Below are 26,822 nucleotides of genomic sequence, written 5' to 3'. Positions count from 1 at the left end.
AAGAGATATACGAAACTATTCGTGGATTGTTAGAAAAAGTGTTGATTTGAAAGATAATTTCACAAAACTTCAGATCATTTTAATCAAATTCAACTATTTCAATGAATAACAATATTATATTAAATTAAACTTACCGTCCACAGGTAAAACAGAGAATGCTTTAGTAGCGAGTCCGAAGTCTCCTATCTTGACATGGTCATTGGAGTCCAAGAATATGTTGACCGGCTTCAGATCTCTATGGATCATGCCTCTTTGGTGCACATGAGCTAGACCTTCCACTATCTCCCTGTAACATAAAAAATAATATATTAAATCATGCACTGCCTATAATTTACGTGGTTTTCATTGATACTTTAATTTTCTAATAATTTCACATCTTAGCAGTTTTATATCGTAAAGAAAGCAATGTTTTTTTTTCTAAACGACTTTATACACAGTAGGATTGTCTCCTATGTCTGTGAGAGCGTTTCCAAACATACAATTTCACATACAAATTACACTCAGACCCGAAACAACAATTTTTAGGTCACAAAGAGTTGCTCCATGCGGAAATCAAACCTGATACACACACATCGTCTCAGCAACTATATCAACACAACGGGCTTAACTACGGCCCCTTCATCGACCTAACCGAACTATTCACTCAAGGTTATTATGTCGTTGTCATCATTACTTACGACTACAGTCAATCTAATAAATGGCAGTGTATCGTGGATTCCACATATATAAAAGGTACCTTACCTAAACAACCTCCACGCTCGAAAATGCTCCTGGTACAACCCACTGTCGATGGCCTGCCGTAGAGTATGTTTCTCACAAAACTCCATCTGTATATAAAGTACTTGTTTCACACGTTCCGATGGCGGCCGCGGCGCGTCTACCTCGTCCTCAGATTCTATAGTCTGCGACACATTGGATTCTTCTTCGAATTCCACGCCGCTACTTGATCCGTCATCAGGCCTGGAAGTTATGGGATTTTGATTAGTATGTGTAAAGGTTTAGGGTTGATTTTGGTTTGGATTTTAGGTATACGGCTTTTGGAGCAAATATATCAATGTTATGTTCAAAGATAATACCACAATATCAATATAATACAACGGTTAGAAGTGTGTGTAATTAAAATTCTTAGATTTTATTACTAACATGAGTAATTTGGTAGTTTCTTCAGAAACAATTAAATGGTTTCAACTATTCAATTTTAAAAATATTAAAAAACTAGCGACCCGCCCCGGCTTCGCACGGGTGCAATGCTGATATACTAAATACGCTACAGAAAAACTGTGAACGTTGTTTATAAAAAAACATAGCGGCCCGCTCCGGCTTTGCACGGGTTTAAAATATGTAACTCACTGAAAAAATGATAAAATCAATCCAGTAGATTTGATTTATTCATTTACTGCCCGTAGCCCGCACGCGTTTTTGGAGTACTTAAAACAATTCCCCTTTCCTTATCTTTGGAATATCTTTTATACACAATTATAGGCACGCTGCCGCCGCGCCGCGTCGCCGTAAACGCTACGTACCGCAATTTTTAAATCTGTACATCTTCAAAAATATTGATTTAAATCAGATGCTGTAAAAGGCCAAATAGATCTATATTAAATCAACAATGTATTTAAGGTATTTAATTGGATAAGGATTAATGCTGTATTGGTTAAAATCGCTTCGAATATTAGTCATTATTTGTCGTAAAAAGTAAATGACAAAAAAATGTTATTGTGGGATATCCATAAGAGATAGACATATACCATCGCGGAGTTTTCTGTAGACCTTTTCATTGTGTACAATACTTAGTACATTATTTTGATAAATCTCGTAGGATTCAGCCTGCGTTTGCAATGTAAGCGGAAAAAATGTAATTATTTGCGACATCACATTAGAAACCTCAAAAATAACAGTATTTGTCCACTATTTAATGGATGATATTATACATAAAAACCTTCCTCATGAGTTACTCTCTCTATTAAAAACATCAAAATCCGTTGCGTAGTTTTAAAGATTTAAGCGTTCATAGGGACATACAACACACATGACAGAAAAAGCGACTTTGTTTTATACTATGTAGTGATAGTGATGATAATCACACTTTCATACAAAAATTTGATGATCTACTTAATTTTACTAGTAGGAAAGTAGGGTCTAATAAATGCGTCTTAAAAATTATAAGGATCACAATTAATTGGCTAAACCTTGATTAACAGCATGACATTACGGCGTGTTTATGAATAATAAACACATTATAAGATCTGTCTAAAGACTGGATAAAATATAGCTAATAACTCCTGCGAAAACAAAATCCACCATAATTTTACTAAGTTTTTGTTGAATCTGATATTGAATTATAACGTTAAACACTTACTCCCAAAATCCGTGTACACTCATTTTGATTCACAAATTAAAAATATCACAAAGTATACTAAAAATCACACTGACTTATTTACAAGTAAGTTTAAGAATTTATCTCAAAAATCGTACACAATTTAATATATTTCACGCACTATACTGAAAAGCACACCGATCGAATATAAACGTATTTAAATTCGTATTCTCAAGAGCGCTCTCCGAAACACAACCTCACTGTACCAAAGCTACATAAATAATAGACTACATAAATAGAAGTGATATTACAGATAAATCTATAGAATATGTACTAGAGTTATGTGCTACTGAATTGCCTAAGGAAAATTTATTAATCATAACTATGTATTGGAATAGAAGAGAGGAAGAAGTTTTCTATCAGCAACTTAAACTAATTCTAAATTATTTAAATAACAAATGTTCTAAACTAAATATAATTATAGGAGGCGACTTCAACATTAATATACTAATAGAAAACCTGAAATCGAATCAATTCATTAACTTAATGCAAGAATATAAATTTGCCCAACACATAAAAAGCGCGACGCGTATAACGCCAAATACAACTACATGTTTAGATTTAATCTTTACAAATTTTAAGTTTAAAAATATGTGTGCAACTGTAGAGGAGCTAGGTTTTTCAGACCATAATAGTACCATTTTACATTTAAATTTACCCGAACAAACTAAGAAAGTAGCCTGGTCCGTAAAGAAAAGATTTTACAATCACACAAATATCTTAAAATTTAAATCGGAATTAAAAGATATAAATTGGAATGAAATAATTATAACTGGAAAAGACATAAACAGTAACTATGAAGCTTTCAATAACATACTTATTAAAATACTGAACGAAACTATACCACTAAAAAAAGTAAAGCTAAAACTAAAATATAAAAAATACTGGCTCACTGTAGGCATAAAAACATCGTGTAAAAATAAAAGACTCTTAAAAATAATAACAACTAAAACAAAAAATGATATATTGACAAAATATTATAAAAAATATGAAAAAACTCTAAAGAAAACAGTATCTACAGCAAAAAAACTACACTTTAAAAATAAAATGATGCAATCTAACAATAAAGTAAAAACTATGTGGGGAATTATCAATGAACGCACAAATAAAAAAATACCAAGTGATAAATGTAACATTAACCTTCAAACACATAATGGTGTAACCTCTGAACCTAAAGAGGTAGCAAATATATTTAATAATTTTTTTGCTTCTATCGGAGAAACTAAGAAAAACCCAACTGACAAATTGAAAACAGCTACTTTAATGAACACTACGGAGAATATAATCTTCCTCAGTCCAATAGATCCTTATGAGGTGAACAAATTAATAAAAAATTTAAAAAATAAAACTAGTCACGGAATTGATGAACTACCACCCGCATTACTAAGAAAATGTGCAGATGAATTAACCTTGCCATTTTATAAACTATTACACCAATCATTCGAAGAAGGTACATTTCCCAATCTTTTAAAAATAGCTCTTATAAAACCAATTCATAAAAAGAATTCTAAAACCGACCCGAATAATTATCGCCCTATTGCCCTCTTACCGACAGCTTCAAAAATATTTGAAAAAGCGATGTGTAACAGAGTTTATGCGTTTTGTGAAAAATATAATATATTTAATGACTGCCAAAACGGTTTCCGTAGAAACCGTTCCACAATTTTGGCCGTTTATAAATACATACAAAAAGCTCTGGACACCTTAAATGATAAAAAATACGCGATAGGACTTCTACTGGATATGACGAAAGCATACGACAAAGTGCAGTTTGACATCTTATTAAAAAAGCTTTACAATGTAGGACTCCGCGGTAAATGCCATGACTGGTTTGTATCTTATTTAAAACACAGGGAACAAATAGTAGAAATAGAGCATTACAATATCAACAAAAATGAAATAGAATTAATTAGATCAGACAACAACCAAATCTCCGCGTCAATACCACAGGGAAGCGTAATAGGATGTTTCCTATTTCTAATTTATATAAATGACCTTCCTAATAATATTAACGAGTCATGTGTTCTATTCGCAGACGACATATCTATACTGACGTCGTGTGAAAATAATGCAAATATAAATGATAAATTAAGTTCCATATTAGATACAACAATAAATTGGATGACAGATCATAACTTAGAAATTAACTTCAGCAAAACCAAAATAATTCCATTTTACCCTCGCCAAAAACTACCGATAAATATTAACTTTACATTTAGAAATAATGAATTGGAAATAGTCGATACATTCACTCTACTAGGCCTAAACATTGACACACACATTAATTGGAAGTCACACGTCCAGAAAATAAGATCAAAATTATCCAAATTTGCTTACGCCCTCCGAGAAATAAAAAAAACTACAGACCTTAAAACTGCACTAACAACATATTACGCATATGCTTACGCTTGGCTCAAATATGGTGTTATTCTATGGGGAAACAGTACTGACGCACCCACGCTATTTACCCTGCAAAAAAAACTAATTAGAATATTAGTAAATATTGAAGACACCGACAGTTGCAAACCTCACTTTCAGGAACTCAAAATCTTATCCCTACCCTGCCTTTATATATTTGAAATTTGTAAGTTTGTGCGTATGTACCCAGAATTATTTACAAAAAGAGAGGACATACAAACAAAAATTTGTTTAAAGCATAAAAATAGGCTAAATCTACCAACGTCACGTATAAAAATGCACTCTGATAGTACTCTTGTCATGTCCATAAAAATATACAATAAACTACCGGAAAAAATAAAAAATTTAAATAAAAATTCAATTTTTATCAATAAACTAAAAGATTTCCTTATAAGCAAATGTTACTATAGTATAAACGAATACCTAAATGAGAAATAAAAGCTATATACCTACTATTACTAATCTACATACATACTTATATTAAAAAATAAAAAATTACAAACCATCCCATTAGAAAACCTAATATAAAATAAAGAAAATTACGAAATAAATAAACAAAATAATAATTATATATAAAAAAAAAAACTCCAAATTACTAATTACTTAACTAATAATACATAGAATATAAACACAGTGCTCTTCCTCCTCTCTCCTACTAGGTATTATTTTGCTGTGCCCGACAGGGTCCATAATTGTGACTAATATCTATATACTAACAACCTGTAATACATTATGGCAAGCAATAAAGAATTGAGAATTGAGAATTGAATTGAGAAGCTAGGCAAGGACTGACCAACCTATCGCATTTCTTCTACTTCAAAACTTTTAAAAACATTGTACCTATTGTTTTCGAAGCTTACAATAGATAAAGGATTTTTAACCGAACGCAGATAACGATAAGGATCCTTTTCTTTTAACGGTATTATGTGTAAAGATAAAATTTCTTTTGTTTTGTGTTTGTGAGACATGTTTTTTTTTTATAAATGGCCTTTTGTCGGCTTGCTTTTGTATTGTTTTGAGAATTAAAATTGACACACGGTTCACCACAAATTGTCATTTTTATGTGTTTTAGAACTACTGCCTGATAGCATGTGATTTTTTTAAATGAACAATATGTATGGTTTTATTTTAATAGTGAAAGGTACTACTTTAGATAGTTGTTGTTCATGTATTTGGCATCACAAATACGTGTTATATTTCTTTAAGGTGTCCTTATACATATCGATGGTTGAAAGCCTAATTGATCGAAGCAACATTTTTTTCGAATATTGAGTTACATCAGTCGATGGAGAACAATTTAGTGATTCCTAATATGTATACCTACATATAAATAAATATCGTAAAAAAATATCTCTTAGATCGATTAGCCTCTCAACCGTCGATATTTCATTTAGTTTTCAGTAGTCAAAAGTTCAGTATAATTACTGAGTCACAGTTCAGAATTTTACAACGAATATCGAGGATTTGTTTTTAAAAACCTAGGAACAACTTATTTAAAGCATTCTCTTAATAATTACAACATAAGAATCGACTACTATAATCACACCATAATACACCCTATCTCAACTACATAAACAACATATTCAAAAAACATCTCACCTCATAATATTGAACCAGGGATCCGGTTCATCATCATCATCCTCCTCATCCTCACTGTCTGATGATGAGTTCGTGTTCTGTACAGGAATCTCTGACATTGACCATTCCACCTTCACATCTTGGCCTAGTTTGGCTACAACGCCTGGAAAGTTATATAAAAACGTTTTTAGTGTTGCGCAAAAACTTGTGGTGTTTGCGCTAAATTTTTGCGCATGTCAAGTCAAAGTTAAATTATTTATTCCAATTAAACTATAAATAGTAAGGTATTTTTGAAACGTTAACAAATAAATGAATAAATAATAGTCTGTCCGTCAGTGAAGGTAGGTGCTCGTTCTAAAGTGTAGTTTTGAATGGAGAATAACGAGCAAGAAACTCCATTACAAACTCAATAACTCTATGTTAAAATGATGATTGCGCTTAATACTATGTACTACATACGATAGCTACAGATATCACGACCAAGCATCTAAGTTATAATGGATTTTAGATTGGCATGCGCAGTAAAAACTGATGAATATTTTCCTACCTAAACTTCGACTTAGAGTAAGACCTGTATTTAAAAAGAGCTCATATTAATAAAAAACAAGAGATATTATACAACAAAATGCGATTATGATATTTAATATCAAAAACATCGAAACGAAAGAAGACAAAGTGACAAAGGCTCGTCAGCTGGTAGTGCGTAGCGTTTGATAGTGGTATTTTTGTTGAAAAATATAATAGCACTTATTATTCGTAGCTAATCGAATAGGGGCTCAAACCCGAGATTTCAAGATCAAGCCCAATAACTAAACATTTTTTTTAAATAATGTTTGCCCACACTAGATTTTTTTCCTGTCTTTTAGATGCGTCTACAAGAGTTGTTCCGTGCGGGAATCGAACCCGCTACCACCGCCACGCCAACTATCCGCAGTCACTAAACTAATCGGATAGGGGCTCGAACCCCACATCGGCAGTCCAATAACAAAACAATTTAGATAAAACAATCACTTTAAGAAGTTATTTAAGCTTCCATCATACTATATCAAAACCAAACATTCCCAAAACTCACCTTGTAAACTATCAACTCTCTTTTTAACATCTTCTATCTCTATCTCTTCACTAACGTCGTCCTCTTCTACCGCAACACTAGACTCGATCCACGCGTTAAAATATCTAACCACATTCTCATGGTTAAGTCTAGATAGTAACTTAACTTCTCTAGTTATCTTCTTATTTAACTGAACGCTTTCAGGGTTAAGTTTAATGCGTTTGATCGCGTAGAAACCGCCGTCTAGTTTGTTTTTAACCTGTAATTAACTGTTAATATTTGAAAACTGATTGGGGTTGTTTTTGGCTTAGTTTATAATAAATTATCAACTTGTGTTATTTACTCGATACTGTACAAAAAAAAAAGATGCAAGAAGTTTTCTTTTTCTAGTAAAATTGTTGTAAAATAAACTTTATTAGCAGATTATAAAGTTGAAAATTGAATGTGATAATATTCAGAACTGATTCCAATTGTATTTCAAATTAATTTTCTTGCTCCTGACTCCTTTATTTTCTTTTTCACAATTACTACAGGTCGGTACTATAAATATTATTCTATTCTAAATTTGACTTTTGGCAAACACTAAAAGAACAATAGAATGACGTCACATAAGGTAACCTAACCAAATAAGGCCTACCTTATTTTTATTACCGCCTAGCTCGTAGGTTTAAAATGACAATGGGCTGATAATTTCAAAATCTTATATTTATTTATTAAACTTTGTAATAATGGAATCAAAATGGCTTTAGAAACAAAAATTACAATTTTGTAAACACAAATAACTAAAGTGTCACTTTGGCCTTATTGGGAACCCTATGTCTTAATAAGGCCTCAATAAAAACTAGTAAGTATTCAACTTCTTAATTATAACAAAACTTTGTCAATGCTTATAATAAATGTAATGAGATCTTATTAATGAATTTTGGTCATTATACATCAGGCTAAACGAGTTTCGCATCATGTAATACCCAAGTAACATCTTTGAAGTCATCGGCACCCCAGCATCAGTTAAACGAATGAGAATAACTTCTTGTTCTGTAGCCAATTTAGCGTAGCTTTCTTGTAGTGGAAACCACTCTTTAGATGATGCGTACTTCTTTGGAAGTTATATCTGGCTGCAGCAGCCTACCGGGTAAAACAGGGTGCATATTTGCATAAAATTCGAAGGGTGAATAGATACTATGAAGAATTTCACGATATCCATTCACCCCTTTTTCTGTATCTCTATTCACCCCGTTTACCCCTTTCTACCATTTTAACAGCGTTTTCCATCTTTTGCAAAATCCATTGGCTTTCTTTTTGACAGAAGCTGGTGATCCGTTTTCTATGAAATGACTGAAAAACAACTATGCCGTAATAAGGCCTACACGTTTTTTTTGTAGGCTTTATTAGGGCATGGCACATAGGTAAACAAAACAACGATTATATGAAATACACCGATATTATAGCTATTTCACTAATGTGAGGAGATGGCTAAATGTATAATTGTCATACAGACAAAACACGGCACGTCGTATACTGATAAATATAAAAATACTAACAGTTTACGCTACTCGAATTTTATAAAAACTAAAGTGCGCTCCACGGGTTGCTTGCTGTGCTCAAATTAGTTAAGTAATGTGCATGCACACTTCTACAAACTTTGGCGACCATTTGACATCGGGAAGAGGGAAATTTTCAAAATAGGCTTTATTGGGGCATAGGCCTTATTTGGTTAGGTTACTATATAACAAACTAAAATACTTTTTTAGCATGGGTATTAAACACCACGGTATAAAACAAAACGTATTAGCATGTACCTTCAGTACATCGCCGAAAGCTCCGCTGCCTAGCCACGTAAGGACTTCAAACTCGGCGTGAAGACGCGAATGCCCGTTCGTCATTGGACTGGTATGGTGGATCTTCTTTACAGCTTCATCGTCCTGAAATGTTTAAAAATTACTTTTTAAAAAGGCTATGTATGCCTAATTCTCGTTTGAAAAGTCTATATTTAGTTCTTACTTCAACAATTAAACATGTTTGTACTTTAAAATATTGTTGAACTAGCTGACCCGGAAAACTTGTCCGTCAGTCCGTCCGTCAGTGAAGCTAGGCGCTCGTTCCAAAGTGTTGCTTCGAATGGAGAAGAACGAACAAGAAACTCCATCGTAACTCCATCGATTTTTAGCGAGACTAACAAACAGCAATCGATTTTTATTATATAGAGATTTACAATGATAGATACAATACCTTGAACATATCATTCAACAGAACACCTTACAACACTACAGATAAGGTTGAAATTACAATGACTGACCTCAGAGCCACTTCCTTCATGATTCTGCTCTTTACTGCTTGGCACTTTGGAAGGAGCATCGACCATGAACACGTGGTTTAAGAGCTGTTCCGCTGACCATTGAGATTGTTCGTCTTCTGTTAGACATCTGTCGAATAATAAAAGAGCAAATTGTATTAAGTATACATTAATGCACTTGAGCAAATTTTAAGAATAATAAACTCAAAATGCTAATAAAAATATATATGCGCAAAACTTTGAAAAAGCCTACCAACGGCAAGTACCAATGTGACTTTTTCGTACTTTTGAAGATTATTCAGACACCACTGACAAACGGTGAAAGAAAACATCTTAGAAATATGGGGCTTATAATTTCTAATTATAAGTTTGAAATCGCCAACACGCATTGAGCTAGCGTGGTGATTAATGCTTAAACCTTCTTTCTGTGAGAGGCCTTTGGTCAGCAGTGGCCACCTATAGGCTGTTGATGTGATATGGAAACTTTAAGCGCAAAAATCACTTTAGCGCAATCAGTTGCGCAAATGAGAAACTCGTTGCGCATGTTACTTAAGATACATTACTTGAGGTCTAGATTCGAACAAATAATTTAATTAATTATTTTATGTTTAGATTTAGCTACAAAATGTTACCTGGCAAAGAAATCCTTAGCAGAACTAGGCAGGTCGGGCGGTATTTCCATGTAGGTTCGCTCTTGTGACACTATTGACAGTAGTAACAGCCCAGTAGCATAAATATCTTGCGCTGCTGTATGCCTTAAACATATAGATACTATCTTAAATATAGTTGCATATTTTCTATATACATATTACAAACAAAAGACTCATATGAAAAAGAAAAAAACCAGAGGGGTAACTTCATCACCTGCTATTTTATCATCTTGATATTTGGATGAGTTTCAGAGAGTGCGCAAAACATTTTATACTATAACTAGCTCCCCGCCCCGGCTTTGCATGGGTGCAATGGTGATATATTATCCATGTATTATACATATAAACCTTCCTCTTGACTCACTCATCCGTTGCGTAGTTTTAAAGATTTAAGCATACAAAGGGTCATAGGGACCATGGCTATAATGGCTATAATGGACCGAAAATTGACGATGGATCTGATCTGATGACGAAGAGAAAGAAAGAACATGATCATACCTTCATCTTACCTGTCACAAAACGTATCACCGTCGAGCATCTCAGCGAGTCTCACATCAAGACCAATGCCCACCAACTTGACCCCACCAAAGTCGTCCAAATACACATTTTGTCCCCTCACATCTTTATGCACGATTCCTACACTATGGAGCTCCTTCAACGCCCCTAAGACCCCCAAACCAACATGCCTTAACAGTTTTAACCCTTCATAGCGATCACTAAACACACTGAGTCTACTTTTAACACTTTTCAACGCACTGCCTAAGACGAATTTTCTGAATAAGTATATGTATTGTTTTGCTGTCCGTTTGTTCGCGTCTTTTATAGTTTCCATGGCTATGTAGGGGGTTATAGAAGGGTGGTTCAGTCGAGACATGGCTTTCAGATCTTGTTGTATGGAGGTCAGTTGTCGAGTCCGCACTTGAAAGTCGTTGGCGGGCGGCGCGATCCATTTTTTTGCGATTAGTCGCTCCCCTTCGTCGTCGATCGCTAAGTAAGTTGTCGCGCCGTTGGAGGAGTGGCCTGTGGAGAAAATTATGTTATGTTAACGAAAGATATATTATATATACACGTATATGTATCCTTGACTTCATTTGGGCAAAAGATGAAAATACCTAAAAATTACTTTAAGTTAAATTTCGTTATTTTCAATTATTGTCAAATTTAATTAAAGTGGGACAAATCTCTGTCTAAAAATGGACGGTACCTTGCGAGATGCACGAGACTGCTTAACTAAGGGATTTTTGTTTAATATTAGAAGAGACGACTGGTAGTATCTTTCATTTCATATTTGATAGTTCTGTACGTCAAAGTAGAAGTATTAAAGCTCTTTATGCTGAAGATTATTTGTGTACAAATCTTCGATCAACAATACCAACTAGATAACGGGCCACGTACAAAATCAAAGCCAAATGGTGTCCGCGTGAATTTATACCTACTAGTGGTCGCCTAGTGGTCGAAATTCGACCATATACGATTTAATTTACAATACCACTTTCCATACGTTCAAGGATAATTTTTATTTAACAAATTGCTATTAGTTTTGTGAAATTCAAATTAATATATTCCGGCGGATCATGAATAACCAAACCTCCTTCAATGAGAAACCTCTTTTCATATGAGACGTGAGAATATCATTGCAATGTCTATCAACTTTGACGTTTTGTCAAATACGATACTATGCATGGTAGTGTGTGTAATGTTTTATTTATTGATTTAATGTACTTTATAAGCATTATTTTTGAAAAATATTAGCATTTTTCACTTCTCCTACCCATAAACTATAAGTGTACCAAATTTTATGCTCCTACGTCCGCGCAATTTTCGTAAAAAGGTTCCGAAAGTTTTTGCATCACGTATTAATATATAGATATAGCTGCATTTGTTTTTAACGTACTAAGAGAAAAGTTTTAAAACAGTTTTAAGTCTAACCTAATTTCAACCATCGCACCTAGTAATAAAGTCACAAATTTTCAAAATATTATCTTACACTTACTATCTTTCGTAACAAAAGCAATAAACCTATTCTGTCACTTAGAAATGAAAAGACATAACTCAAATAACATTAAGTGTAAAACCAACTTTAAGCAGTAACAAATAAAGTACGATTTCCTGTCACGGCCTTGTGAGCTACAGCGTTTTGTTTCGTGTCAGTTTGCTTTGTCGAATATTACTACAGGAGGTATGGAGTCGCGTTCAACACTAAAAGAATTTATAATATGAACGTAAAAGTTTAGTTAAAATTATGTATGTTGTTATGTTAGGCACTGCTGTTTTAACCAATCGACGGCGGTTAGTATTTCCGGATATATCCGATTTATCAAAGTGATCTGAACATATGACCGAATTCTTAGCTGGCTTATAAAAGTTATCTTCTCTTTCTCTGGCGACAATCGAGACCCATTCTGCACACGTAAACGGATTGCTAGGAAAACTAAAAAAAAAGAAATAAGTAACTATCTAATGAGAGTCCAAAAAACAGACACAAAAGTAGCATTAACCTATTTAAAGGTTCTAGTAACAAATTATTTTAAATTATTATCTACAACATAAATCTACTCCATGCGTCTACTGTTCTGTTACACAAACGTTTGGCCACGTATTGGCCGATCTTGGCCAAACGTTTGTAGCGGTGATTTAAAATCGGTAATTTTGTTCATAATTAAATATTATTTGTTAGTTTAAAAATTATAATATAACTTAATTTATATGTTCTTACCGAAAGTAAGACACCCCGGCCGATGAATTTGCGGGCATTATTTTTGCAACTCTTGAATACACATTGCGGCATTGTGAAACGTGTTTACATTGGCCGTGTTACAAGTGAACTAAACAAAATAAGAGCTCACGTCTCAAGTGAGCTGTTATTTATCGAGACGTATTTTTTGCGCCGACCCGATATCTAGTTGGTATTGTTGATCGAAGGTAAAAATAAACCTTTTATAATATTTTTAAATAAACCTTTTATAATACTATACATACCTAAACAGTTTCCAATATAAACCTTCCTATTATTTCTCTGAGTAATCCTAATGACTTGTACGCCTCTGTTCTTGCACGTGCACGGTATGTCCACCGTTTTGGTTCGCACTGGTTTCTTCACCGGAGACATCTTGTCGTCGGCGTAACTAGAAAAAAATATATAATTATGATAATACAACCTTTCAAGGATAAATCAGAGTGGTATAAGCCGGTAAACGAGCAGACGGATCACTCGAAACACCAGAGGCGTTACAAGTGCCTTGCCGGCCTTTTGGGGGTTAGGAATTTAAGGATTGTTGGGAATTGGGGATTGGGAAGGGGGGGGGATTAGTTCTCCGGTAATCACAACGCAAGCGTTGTTTTACGTCAGTTTTCTTTGAGGCCGTGGTATCACTCCGGTCGAGCCGGCCCATTCTGGTCGAAGCATAGGTCTCCCACACTTATAAGGTATAAAAGGGGTAAACTGATATTGAGAAAACATAATAATGTTGTATACTTACTATACAAGTTCAGGAGCGTCTCCCTGTCCGTCTATGCTATCATTGTCCTGACTAATGCTAGACCTATGAACACGCTGCCGGCCCGCACAACGCAATATTTCTTGCCTTTTCTGAATTTCATCTTTCATTTTTTGTCGCTGAAGAGAGAGAAGAAACAGTATTATTACTAGATTTGTCAAAAACTGCCGGACAAGGGTAATCGGGTTCGATTCCGGGCAATGTATTACCGGGCTTTTTTCGGTATTTCGAAAATTCACTTCTGCCTACCCCTTCGGGGATAAAAGGCGTGACGTATGCTTGTCTAGTTACCCTTTCAGGAGCTAAACATTGTAATATTATGAATAGAATACCTGAAGTAGGTAATCAATTTCTTTTGAGACATTTGACACATTTATTGATTTCTACCAATCGTATTGATAAGCACACCGAAGTTAAATCAATAAGTTACAGTTATGTTAATGTGTGCTAAGTTTGCATTAATAAAATAAAATATACTTCTTACTTTTCGAAGATAGAAAATCTGGTGTAATATATATATGTAATATTTCTTTATTCTCGGTAATACCATGATGTCCGGTATTATTCCCGTTGTATGAAAATAGGATGTTATACATGACACGGGACTCAGAACACAACTGGTGAAAAGTGTGTGCTAGGTTGAAAATGTGCACCTTTGTCTAGACATTCGGTGATCAAAAAAGGCGTGACGGTCAGTGATTTCATAATTGTGTATTTATAGTGGTAAAATCATAAATTTCTATAGTGTAGCTAATACCTACCATTGGCCTTACGTTTAAAATAATCGAAACAAGAGCGCGTTCGGCGCTCTGGTTGGTCGGCTCGAATAAACCAACCAATCAGAGCGCCACTTTTACGCAAGTTACAGTACATACCTCTTCATTTTCCTTAACTTTCAGATCGTGCAGTTTCAGCTGTTCCTGTTCAGTCTTTTGCTGTAACATTTCATCGTAGAACGACAGTGTCGGCTTGTTGTGGTCATGGAGAAATTGCTGAAAAATAACATTTTCAAATAAGACTAGATTAATTTTGGTAATTGGAACCTTATGCAGAGGTGATTAGGTTTATTGTCCTGTTTTATTGTGATTTTAATGCTGACTTTGAGGAGTTTTTTTGCATAACTCATTGAAATCTCTTGACAGTCTACAATGACCACGAGTATAATCTCCATGCTTGCCACGGGTGTAGGACTATACTATTAAGAGTGCTGCAGTTTAGCCTCTATCAGCTCGTCAGTATCAGACACAAGGTGTATTTTCTACACAGGTGCTAATTATGTAAAGCTAAGGATTTTTTTCTGCTTGTTTGTCACGCTAATCTTCGGAACTACTGACAACTATGATTTGAATAATTATTTTTAACTTGGATATAAATAAAACATCACGATACGATCAATAGGAGCCGAGCAGAGGGGGTGATACCGCGAAAAAGTAGCCAATAAATAAATAAATTACCTGAGCATGTTGAGCTAGTTGAAATATACAGACTTCTCCCGTCAGTTTAGTCGCTAGAGTTTCTAATTCAGACAACAACTGCGTACCATTCTCGGTGGATAGACCTCTCATCTTGTGTATAGCTATGCTAAGGGGCCTGCAATATTAGATTAGAGATTTTTAAATAAATTTATGGATAAATACATATTATGTACAATGGCATATCACATGCGTTTGACCACCACTAAGTTGAACGTGACCACTGATGAAATCAGCTTTCAGACCTGGCCCATGACGAATGGAGCGGGTTGGTGGGCGGTGCCAGCGCGGGCACGGGTGGTCGAACAACATCAAACGCACCGCTGACTAAGGAATTACACGTGCTGCGTCACTAATCTGCGACGTTACTTACGCTTTCTTATTAGATGAAACATTTATGGGGTATAGGTTAAAAGTTTTTGTTGGATTCAAGCAATAAAATTTTAAAATTTACAAGCGGATCTGTCCTCCACTGTACATAGTAATTGCAATGAAATGAAATTTAATACTTACTTATCAGGATAGTTGGGACAGCATTTGAAATGTAACGTAACAGAGCAATGTATGCCTTTGATGTCTGAATTGTGTAAGGGATTCAACGTAAGCATCAGATCTATAGGTCTCCATATCTTCCATGCTACTGCTTCACGGTTATCCACAACCGCATCACCGTAAATAGCCTGTAAAGTTAATAAGGTTTTTATGCAAATCCTTTATTTGTTTTTCTTTTTATTCCTATTAAGTCATAAGTAAGGGGTGGTAAGGGTGAAGGCAACCAACGGCAAAAACCAATGCAACTTTTTCCGAGTTATAGTTATCTTAAAATCTCTAAGTAAATTATCTTATTTAAAGTACATACGATAATTAATTTATTATAATTTATAATTTAAAGATAATTTACATATACACCACTGAAATTGGTGAAGAAAAACATTTTAATTTCCTTAAGATGTTTTCCTGGACTTGTTTCGCCAATTAGCAATTTATATTTTGTTTACTTATTTCTGATTAGACACCAGCACTGTGCTTTTCTAAAATTTAAGTTGTGACAAACAAACAGTTAGTCCTAATAATATTATAAATGTGAAAGTTTGTATGTTTGTTATTTCTACACTTCGAAACACATGTAGAGATTGGAATGAAATTAGGAACAGAGGTAGAGCTTCCAGACCATATGATCTGGAATAACACATAGGTTACTTTCTATCCCACGGCAACACTGGCAGAAGCTAGTATAACATATTTTCTTAATAATAATAATATATGTCTGTTAAACAACAACTTTATTATACTTTACATGCCAAGCAAGCCTCATATTGAAATGCAGCCCAATTTAATTTTTTTATGAATACCCTGACATTGACCAATTTTAATCTACCTTCTTTTTGTAAATGTATATTGGTATAAAATCTTGTAGCAGTATTTAGGGTGGATAGTTTCTTTATTTTAATACTATTTTACCATTGAGATAAGGGTTTAATGCAAAAAACCATTTATTTCACCATTTTTTGCAATTCAATTGTAAATTTTTATAACTGTGTCTTATTAGCACATTTTTAAGGTAGGCATTAAAAAAGTATGATTGAAAAAAAATAAGAATTAAAAGTGTAAGTATAGATATTTAATTTTCATAGACATTTATTAACAAAATTTAATGTTATATGCAGGCAGCATAACAATAAAAGTGTGATTAATTTACAAGCATAAAAAACTACTATGTAACAGACAATAGGCTATAAAGCAATAATAGAAAAAAATATAAACATAGTCTGCAGGTATAAAAATAGTTTCCCTGGCCTAATTCTAATTCCCGCCACGAAAAAAAAAATAATAAAACGAACATTTAAAAGTTTATGGAACGAAACCAATATTACATTTAAACTAAAAAAAAACGTAAAAGATGTCTTTGGCAAACTTTTAATTCTTTGCATCATCAGTTAATGTTTTATTTACATTATAATATATAAAATAATAACCTGTAAAGCTTCAAATTCGTTGTCCTGTCGTTCCTCGTTAGTTTCGTCACTCATTTTGTCGACACAAAATGTACATGATAATGGGAAATATATGTAGCACTCACTGGCCGATAACACGAAAACGTGTAAAATAAAGTGCTTTACCAGCAAAAATCATCCGCAATAGTTTGATACGGGAAACAAACCGCTAACAAAACAAATTATAAGCAGCGACATTGACATTACAGCTGTCAGTGATGACATTGACAGTTATTGTTCGTCCAGAAATTGTAACGTTCCGTTTCATTTTATAGATAAAAAACATAGAATCAAAACTTAATAAAATAAGTTATAAATAAATTACAGACAATTATGTGATTGAAATATAGTTACAATGCTTTTAACCTTTTATTAACTAGACGCATTAATAATGTATTAACTCTTGATATTCAGAATTCAGTTACAATCTATACGCCATAATGAATATTCGCGCGCCTGTTCGCGAGTTGGTAATGGCTATATTATAACAAATCATAATAATTTTTGAAAACTGATAAAAATATCGGATTGATACCTAGGTACAATGAATATAGGTAAGAAGTTGGACCTTGGTAGAAAATTAGGAGTTGAACTTAAGTAAAAGAAAAATAAAACAATAAGATAATCTTAATACGTTATTTAATTAGTCTTTAAATGATAATTATTTTTACACATTTTTGTTCTCTTTTCTTTGCGTTGTTTTAACAATGGCTGTAGCAGACTTCTGGGAACGGCACCTTATTTGCAATAACATCTAACATGATTGGTGATAGAGTATTCGCCCATGTCCTAACACCGTCTGCGTTATTGTAGGGAAAGAACTGAAACAGATTAAAAAATAAATTAATGTGACTAACGCGACGCACGTTTAGAAAATGTCCGTGTCAATGAACCTAATGTTTTTTTATAATTTTTCTGGTTATTTTTTAAAAATAAATATGAACCTAACTGACCTCTTTGACGTAAAAATCAAGACGTCACAGCACATAAATTATTAGGTCTTACAAAAATTCATAGAATCTATTGTTTTAGAAGATTTACAAAAAAGATCTGATTTAATCGTTCGAGTGACTGAATGCGGATCCACATGAGTCACAATGTGTTTTCCATAATTATTGGTGTCTTATACACAAGAGGTTAATTTGACTATTTGTCGGGTATCTACTCATTTCTTTTCAATCGACTAATAATAGTACTTACATGTCTCGAAAGAACTTGAGATATATTAGTATCTGGCCTGTACGACATATAAACTAGTCCACCAGATGCTTCCGATGTCAAGGAAAGGGTTATTTCCTTAGTGTTCAAATTTTTCATAATCTGAAACATGGGTTAAAATGAATGCAGAATAAGTTGACTGCACCGTGTAAATAATGTTACGTCGTAAAATTATAAAACTATATCTATACTAATACTATAATATTATAAAGCTGAAGAGTTTGTTTGTTTGTTTGAACGCGCTTATCTCTAGAACTACTGGCCCGATTTAAATAATATGTACTATATAATATCATAAAGCTGAAGAGTTTGTTTGTTTGTTTGAACGTTTATCTCCAGAACTACTGGCCCGATTTAAATAATTATTTTTGTGTTGAATAGTGCATTTATCGAGGAAGGCTATAGGCTATAAAACATCACGCTATGACCAATAGGAGCCATGCAGAGCGGGTGAAACCGCGTGGAAGTATAATGAATAAAGAATAATCCCAACTTACTGATATAAGCCATCTAATGCTACCATGGTTGAAGTCACCAGTGAAATGATGCGGTTCCCCTTCCGTGGGCTTGTAAAGCACATCATAGCCAAGTCTTGTGTCGAGAAGGTTCAAATTCCCATGGACTGTAGCTGTTGGTGAAGAGACACCATCAACGGTGTTTGTTCCGACAGTTTGCCTCATGTTTGTAACGCTGATATGCTGAATTGAGACCAAAAAGCCGTTGTAGTAATCGACTGTACCTAGTACTTGAAATCTGTACATCGTTGTGCTGGAAATTGAATGGGGATTGATTAGGAAGTTGTAGAATGGACAAAGAAAATGGAGATGTTGGCAGGTTAGTATTTGCTTTCAGGTTTCTCGTTGTATATTATTTTCATCAAAGATTATTGTCTTTACATAATTCTATATTTCGTTAACAGTTAAGTATATTCTACATGGTATGAATCAAACCTATGTGTAATAATTTGCCTCTGTCAACCGCATTTTACTCAAATCGAGATGCATTCCTAAAGAGATCTAGCCATGGGGCCCAGTAGGGCTGATCCCCGATCTGGAGCTGCGGACCACCTACCAGATTTATCGGGGCTCTAGCTCGAAAGCAGGAATAGGAACGAGGTGGTGATTAGTCAGTAAGAGTCTGACACTCCATCTCGCCTCGCCCAATACGGAAGAAGTCATTGGATGATTTTCCCTCCCTCAATAGAACTAATTCCAGGACTAAAAGTTTCCAAGTACATTTGAAAGACCTTACTTGATATTTTGGGTGATATTCGTCAACTTTAGGGTGCTGAATCCTCTTCGTTCTAATTCAAAAATAGTTTCTTGCATTACTTCTGTGAAAAACTTGTCATGGTTGACGACGTGTGCCCTCTGTACTGTAATTGTAAAGAGAAATGAAATTAATTTCTCCTTCTTCGTCTTAGGTTACTTTTTCTTTTTAAAATCTAATTATACTATCAAATTCATTGATCTGTCTTCTCTCCATGTTTGTCACTTTTAATAATTAAACAAAATCAACAACAATAAAATTGTTTTAAAGAAATGGTAAAAAGTGGTTTTAAAAAAGACAATCGGGAGATTTGACCTCAAATAAAAAAGTAAGACTGTAATAAAGGTGATGGTACCAGGTCTTAATCAAACATTCAACCGCGATTATATAAAAAAGAAATAATTCAAAACAACATTAAAGAAGAGAAAGAAAAACAGTTTATTTGCACAACGAAACAAGAAAATTATTTAAAAAGTAAATAAATAAGCAACAGAGCAAAGAACGGCCAGTGCTCAACTAAAATACTGTGGCCCGAACACGATGGATCGAGTTACGGCGCTCATTTTCAGCACTAGCCATAGAAGAGATTTTCCTAAACAATCAAGTACCGGTAAACTATGGCAACTTTACCAGACCCTTGGCAACTTTACCATACTATAGGTATTCGGTATAAACTCATTTATCTAAAAATCTACCCACTCGAATTCTGTTTTGTAATAGTAGTATTTTTTAGACTTTAAAAGGAAATATTTACTATATTTTGCGTAGACGTAAGACTGCTATTATGCCAGTAATGGCCGTTACAGTGTAGTGCGTGAAAATGTGCTAAAAGTCAGTAGTTCCTAAATTGTGCTCACAGAGCCTAAATTATTTGTCACAGGTGAGTGAAATTTTGATCTTGTATGTATAATATAGTTGGGATTACTGTTGTAATGTCAGCAATTGCTTTTTCTTTAATTTATTGATAAATAATCGCTTCGGTAATGTTGACACAGGTTAGGTAAAGTTGCCACGGCCTGCTTTGTGGCAACTTTACCTACAGTTAGGGTTGGCAATAAATGTTTTTTTCCTTGTTTGTGTGTTTGTAACCATTTTCGAATACCTAAATTTCCCAGCATAATAGTGAATATCCTGGATGATAAGTTATAATGTATTTAATAATACCTTTTGTTTTAGAGCCAAAATGGCTCACATGAAACAAAACCGCAGAAAACTCGGAGCTAGACAATATAAAAAGTATACGAAAGTAATGTTAAAATTAGCTATGGAGATAGTGAAGTCAAAAAATTAAAAAGTCAAAAGATTAAACATTATTTTGTAGCCTTTTTTTACAATTTTAAACATAAATACTTAAAATTTTAGAACTTAATTTAGTTTAAAAGGGAACAATATTTTTGTCAGATATTTATGCTTTTTTTTACTTTAGGTTTAAGGTTTATAATTTTTTTTTTAAATATACATGTCTAAAAAAAAGAAATTTTTTGACAACCCCGAGCGTAACAAATTATTTGTATGTAAATTACGATGAAACCCGTGGCAACTATACCTACTGTCTGTGTAGCCGTTATCTTTATAGATTTCCTCATATTGTTTGCATTATAATACGAAGAGGTCCTAGATGAAGCCCTCTGTACCTCAACAACTCTTTAATATGCAATACACGATGAATACGGCGCGTAGGTAAAGTTGCCAAAAATTTGGTATCTTTACCCATGTTGTTTTTTCTTTACTACAGCTAAAGTAAGCGTTTGTATATAATGACGCTTACAGTAAAGTGAGCCAGATAGACTACAATTCTAAATATATAGTTTTGGTTTCTATGCGTCTTATGGTTAAAAATATATTTCGATTTTTGTTCCAAAATATGGTAAAGTTGCCATGTTTTACGGTACTTAGTTAAATTTGCATCAATCAAACAAAAAACTAAATAGTACCTAACTATCAGTACCAACATAAATAGATACAATCATAAACTCGGTACAAGCGTACTTACACAAAGTCTGTCCAGAAGCGAACGCTACACACAAAACTAAAAATACAAAACCACTTTCCATTTTCGCAAACATTGAAGAAATTAAACAATACACTGAAGAAAGAAACCGAGTAGCCGGAGCCACAAATCAGAAAGTTAATAAAACCTATAAATCAATCAGGTAATCCATTATTAATGATAGTCGACGATAATAAACCTCTATTTACATTATCAAGATTGATTATTTTTCCAATATTACAGTTACATTGTATTATATGTATCCTTTTGACATTGATTAACCAGATTTAATCGTTAGTAATTACGTCTGTATTTTCTATCTAATCTTCGAGACATTTCTCGATTAACATCGTCTAGATGCATGTTCAGTTATCGATTACTAGCTACTTATTGATCGGCTCTTCTTGGTCACGAACGTGATGTTTTATACTAGCAAACCCGGCGAACTCCGTTTCGCCATCAACAGATTCCCAGGCTTCCTGATTTCTCTAAAAAAATCTCAAATTTGCTTTGCTATAAACCTCATAGAGCCCGAGACCTTTCCAACGAATGCAAAACCGTGGAAATCGGTTCGTGTGTTCTGAAGTTATAGCGTCAGGAAGGAAAACCCGACTTATTTTTATATAATAGAAGTAACCTTCCTAAATAAATGCACTACCCAACACAAAAATTATTATTGAAATTGGACCAGTAGTTCCGCAGTTTAGCGCGTTCAAACAAACAAACTCTTCAGCTTCACCTATAATTATATAGTAGTGTAGATGTTTCGATACTTAAATTGTCTTAATTTTTAAATGCTTTATAATATTAGAATAGATTCTGATTGATTTCGTAATTTATTTGCTTAAGATTTTGTCTTACGTCTTCGTCTTTGTCATTCATTGCCATTTTGCCATGTCTTCCATCTTTTTGCTAGTTACTATTGAGCTCATAGGTAAGATAATATCTGTTAAGGACATTGGTATATTGTTGTTCATTATTTAATCGTTCTGAAACTATCTTCCGTTCTGAGCCAAGAGCTTTTCTACTTTTTCTTAACGGAAAAAGTTTTTAAAATATTTTGCTTAACTACAATGCTTTACATTAGGGACAAAGAAGTCATATTATTATTATATTCGACGGGTAAATAAAAATACAGACAGTTCTATTTTAAAAATAATTATTTTTATTTATTTTGTTGGTTCAGTGTTCCTATTCACGTAGCACAATTATAACAGAATTGTGGAAAAGGTATTTCTTCTGTGACCAGCTTAAGAGTGATCGGCTGAAACACTTCAGGGCCCCATGCAACCATTGCTGTTGGGATGTCCGTATTGGGATCAAACTGTAAATAAAGTAAAATTAATTTATCATCATCATCGTCATCAGCAGCCTGTAACTGTGCCACACCGTAAGAAAACGACTCTTCTCACACGGAGAAGAGTAATTAGCATCAATTACGGGCTGACGACATCGCTTACTTTACTACGGAGCTACAGAGAATGGTTATGTGCAAAAATCAATCATTTGAATGAATTGCACCATTTTCAGTGCTGCGGTGCCGGTGGGTCTATCAGGCATGTCAAGGGTTAATTACCGGGCTTACTCAAAATGTCATTTTGGAGTCCATCGTCCACAAAAAGTTGAATGCAAAAAAGAATAAGAAATAAGTTGGGTATATTGTGGATTTGGTGACTAAACGTGAAGTTTTAAGATATTATTATAAAGAAAGGGGAAAATAAATTAAATATAACTAGCAAACCAGACGAACTTTGTTTCGCCACCAATGATTTTCTTGCTTTTCTCTCGCTTTTTCCTAATTTTTCTTTGCTATAAACCTCACGGAGCCCGAGACCTTTCCAACGAATGCAAAACCGTGGAAATCGGTTCGTGCGTTCTGGAGTTATAGCGTCAGGAAGGAAAACCCGGCTTATTTTTATATAAATAGATAAGTGATTATTAAAATATTCTTACCACGTGTGTTAAGATGTCTGTCAAACTATCTTGGGGCTTGAATGATGGTAAGCGGTTGGTTACTCTTGTGACCGTTCCTAGCACTGTTACGTCGTTCGTACCCCTATACGCATCATGGATTATCTGTAAAAACAGTTTGAAGTCGGTTAATATACCTACTAAAGCCTGCTCGTAAGTATAACAATCACTTTTCTGGAAACCACATCCAAATCGATTCGGCCAATCGTGAGATAATCGCGTACAAACATTTTAGGACTTCGGTATAATACAAACATGAGCTAGACTTATAGCCTGTCTCAACAAACTAACTGTAGATAAAATTGGCTACTAGAGATGGAACTTTGAAAAATATTTCTGCATAGAGAACTCTGTGCAAAATGTCTGCATATGGGACTAACTTTAAAATTCTATCTCAGCAGGTAAATCTTTTTTTTTTAATTAATTAAACGAAACATACACTTTCACATGCACATGTCACCCAGACCCGAAACAACAATTTGTGGATCACACAAAAAGTTGCTCCGTGCGGGAATCGGCGATTGCTCAGCTCCCGCGCCAACCGTGCAGTCAAAAATCTATTCAAAATCTATTGTATACGTTAATAAGACTGATTATTAAAAAACAAGACTTACAGAAAACGCGTAAGTAATCATTGGATGGACGAACGTTATAGAGTGATGGTATGGTTCGCTGTCACCGTCGAGTTCGGTGGTGACGTCATAGCCAATGGCCACTTCATGCATCCTCAGCGTCCCTCTGACGGTCACTGTTGTTTGGTCCGCAGCGGCGCTGTATGCCCAAACTTGTTGGACGGTATCTCGTCTAATGTCCACATGCTGGACAGAATTCACGAAACCATTGCGGTACGTCAATTTTCCAACCACAGGAGCGGTTAGGAGGGATTCGCTGCAAACCAGAAAGATGTTAAGAAATCAGAACTGACTGGAAGTATTTATACATAACTGTTTTAAGAATAGTTTGCAAAAGATAATTTAATTATTATTTAGGACCATCTTTTTCTTAAGTAAAAGGTAAAGGCGTTTCGTTTTTTGGTGGTTCATGTTCATGCATAGTGTCGAATGTCAAACCTTTGTATTTATAATAATCTAGTGAAAAGTTTCTTTTTCGAAGTAAAGATTGTATGTGAAAGAGGACTAACAAGAATGTGGTTGTCATGGTGATAATGAAAACAAGAAAAAGAAATAAGAAATAAGAATATTAGAAAAGGATAGAGAGAAGTTGAAGAAAACAAACATATTAGGACTTATTGTTTATTTCGAATTTGTTGATCACACAAACGGGGAGTGATGTGTATGTGAATTTTCATATTTTAAAGCGCACCCACGACTCAGTAGAAACCCTAGTATTCCCAACATTAATTGTTTTGTAAAAAGAAGAGACATATTGTATTGCATTGATTAGAAGTAGCTTGTGATAAAGACAAGGAGAAGAATAAGAACTATGTAATAGAAAGAAGAATACTTTCACAGCAAATACTTACTTCACATGTTGAACAAAATCAGGTAGTTTGAGGCTGTGCCATCCTCTCTCCTCTATAGTGTTCACTGTCTTGGTTATAACATCGATGGCATAGCTCGTATGGTCGACAAGGCGGACTCGATTTACTAGAAAAAAAAAAACGTGTCTCGTTAAGTGTCCAATTTTGGAAGGGGTTATGACTTTATGGAATAACCGCTCTTTTAGTTTAAGCATAAGAGTCATTACACATATAAACGGCACGGTACGGCTTCGGCACAGCGATTTTTTTTAAACAATATAAAAAGTTTGTAGCGCGCTTCAAGCGCGTGGACGGTGCGCTTACGGCTTTTTTGGTATTGACGTTGCAAAATATACCATATGACATAAGATTTAATATTCACATTTAAATGACAACTTAATCACTGGGTTGGAGCGGTGCCGTTTTTTAATGTGATATGTCCCTAATTGTCGAAATAGTAATTTTTTAATCTGAGCATATTTTTCATAATAAAAATATTAATTTGGGCACTATATCACCGGTCATACCTATTATTATCACCGACCGACCGTTCCGTCCAATGACCGATACCAATGCATAGATTTACCTAGCTTATCTTTTGCTAGTCTATTTTACGAGTCTTATTTTAAAACTAGTGATAGCCCAGAGGTTAAAAACGCCCGCTTCCCATGCATGAAGGTGCGGGTTTGAAACGGCCAGAACCAATGGGAATTTTACCAAATATTTAAAAAAAATGCAGTGACCACTTACAGGCTGACGTTGATATTAAAAATATTATTTTATTGTCATTAAAGTTTGAGATGCTAAAATATTTGTAGGAGCTTGCAGTGGGCTCTGATAAACCTAAACTTTTTAAATTGCAATCGTCAACCTACCTGCGAATTGTGCCTTATTTCGTCTGCGAAGTAGACGAGACCTTTAATACAGTAATGGACTGCTTCGATCAGTTGAAGATGAAAGGCCAAAATGGATAAAGTCAAAGTCAAAGAATTTCATCATCATCAATAGCCTGTAAGTGGCCATTTGATTGTTGATCAAAGAATTTATTAAACAGTCTATTCGTCAATGAAGCTGGGTGCTTGTTCTAAAGTGTAGATTCCTATGGAGAAGAACGAGCAAGAAACTCCATAGTTACTTTAAAAAAATATAAGTACAAATACTTACTAACTTGCGACTGGACTGTAACACCAAAACACGATAAAACAAAAACTATGTTAAACAACTTCATTGCGATAGAATAAAATAAATACAAATTAAACGAAATCCTAACTGACTTTGACGAAACGTTTCTACTAAAATGATTGGATATCTCAAAGTTATTGTGATTAGATAGTTTTTAATTATTGATGATTAAGATATTAAAAATTAACGACCTGATGACTTTTGTAGATATTGTTTTAGTACTTACGTCGCAGATGTGCATATCTGATTGTATAGTTAATCGTTACTTACCCTTTATATGTAACTAGTTACTGCCCGCGGCTTCCCCCGTGTTCCCATAAAATAAAAAGTAATATAGTATAATGTAGACAGAGAGATATAAAAGAATAGATTGCACAGTTGG

General features: G+C 34.1%; 3 protein-coding genes across 3 annotated transcripts in view; all 3 read right to left on the bottom strand.

Moving 5' to 3' along the window:
• LOC118275792 (eIF-2-alpha kinase GCN2) overlaps positions 1-17,554 on the bottom strand; it is a 33,704-nt gene extending 16,150 nt beyond the window's left edge. The window contains exons 1-14 of the mRNA XM_050695411.1: positions 17,313-17,554; positions 15,850-16,016; positions 15,319-15,454; positions 14,740-14,856; positions 13,847-13,983; positions 13,347-13,492; positions 10,877-11,387; positions 10,350-10,472; positions 9,721-9,847; positions 9,224-9,346; positions 7,446-7,683; positions 6,395-6,536; positions 742-960; positions 135-286 (exon numbers count right to left, since the gene is read on the bottom strand). Coding sequence (XP_050551368.1) covers positions 135-286; positions 742-960; positions 6,395-6,536; positions 7,446-7,683; positions 9,224-9,346; positions 9,721-9,847; positions 10,350-10,472; positions 10,877-11,387; positions 13,347-13,492; positions 13,847-13,983; positions 14,740-14,856; positions 15,319-15,454; positions 15,850-16,016; positions 17,313-17,366 — 2,392 coding nt within the window. The 5' untranslated portion in view covers positions 17,367-17,554. The remainder of the gene's footprint in view (positions 1-134; positions 287-741; positions 961-6,394; positions 6,537-7,445; positions 7,684-9,223; positions 9,347-9,720; positions 9,848-10,349; positions 10,473-10,876; positions 11,388-13,346; positions 13,493-13,846; positions 13,984-14,739; positions 14,857-15,318; positions 15,455-15,849; positions 16,017-17,312) is intronic.
• A 398-nt stretch (positions 17,555-17,952) lies between these two features.
• Positions 17,953-21,996, bottom strand: LOC118275643 (uncharacterized). The gene is made up of 5 exons (XM_050695408.1): positions 21,811-21,996; positions 19,800-19,923; positions 19,046-19,316; positions 18,531-18,650; positions 17,953-18,151 (listed from the first exon to the last, which is right to left on the bottom strand). The coding sequence occupies exons 1-5, from the start codon at positions 21,881-21,883 to the stop codon at positions 18,032-18,034; spliced, it is 708 nt and encodes a 235-aa protein (XP_050551365.1). The 5' UTR covers positions 21,884-21,996; the 3' UTR covers positions 17,953-18,031.
• Positions 21,997-22,949: 953 nt separating this feature from the next.
• LOC118275665 (uncharacterized) lies at positions 22,950-26,589 on the bottom strand. Its single transcript, XM_050695407.1, has 5 exons — positions 26,423-26,589; positions 25,262-25,385; positions 24,393-24,666; positions 23,761-23,883; positions 22,950-23,131 (listed from the first exon to the last, which is right to left on the bottom strand). The coding sequence occupies exons 1-5, from the start codon at positions 26,484-26,486 to the stop codon at positions 23,003-23,005; spliced, it is 714 nt and encodes a 237-aa protein (XP_050551364.1). The 5' UTR covers positions 26,487-26,589; the 3' UTR covers positions 22,950-23,002.
• Positions 26,590-26,822: the final 233 nt, after the last annotated feature.

This window comes from Spodoptera frugiperda, chromosome 8, assembly GCF_023101765.2.
Source record: "Spodoptera frugiperda isolate SF20-4 chromosome 8, AGI-APGP_CSIRO_Sfru_2.0, whole genome shotgun sequence".
In the NCBI taxonomy this organism is placed as follows: domain Eukaryota; kingdom Metazoa; phylum Arthropoda; class Insecta; order Lepidoptera; family Noctuidae; genus Spodoptera; species Spodoptera frugiperda.
Note: the sequence above shows the minus strand (reverse complement) of the source record. Positions and strands in the feature narration are given on the sequence as shown.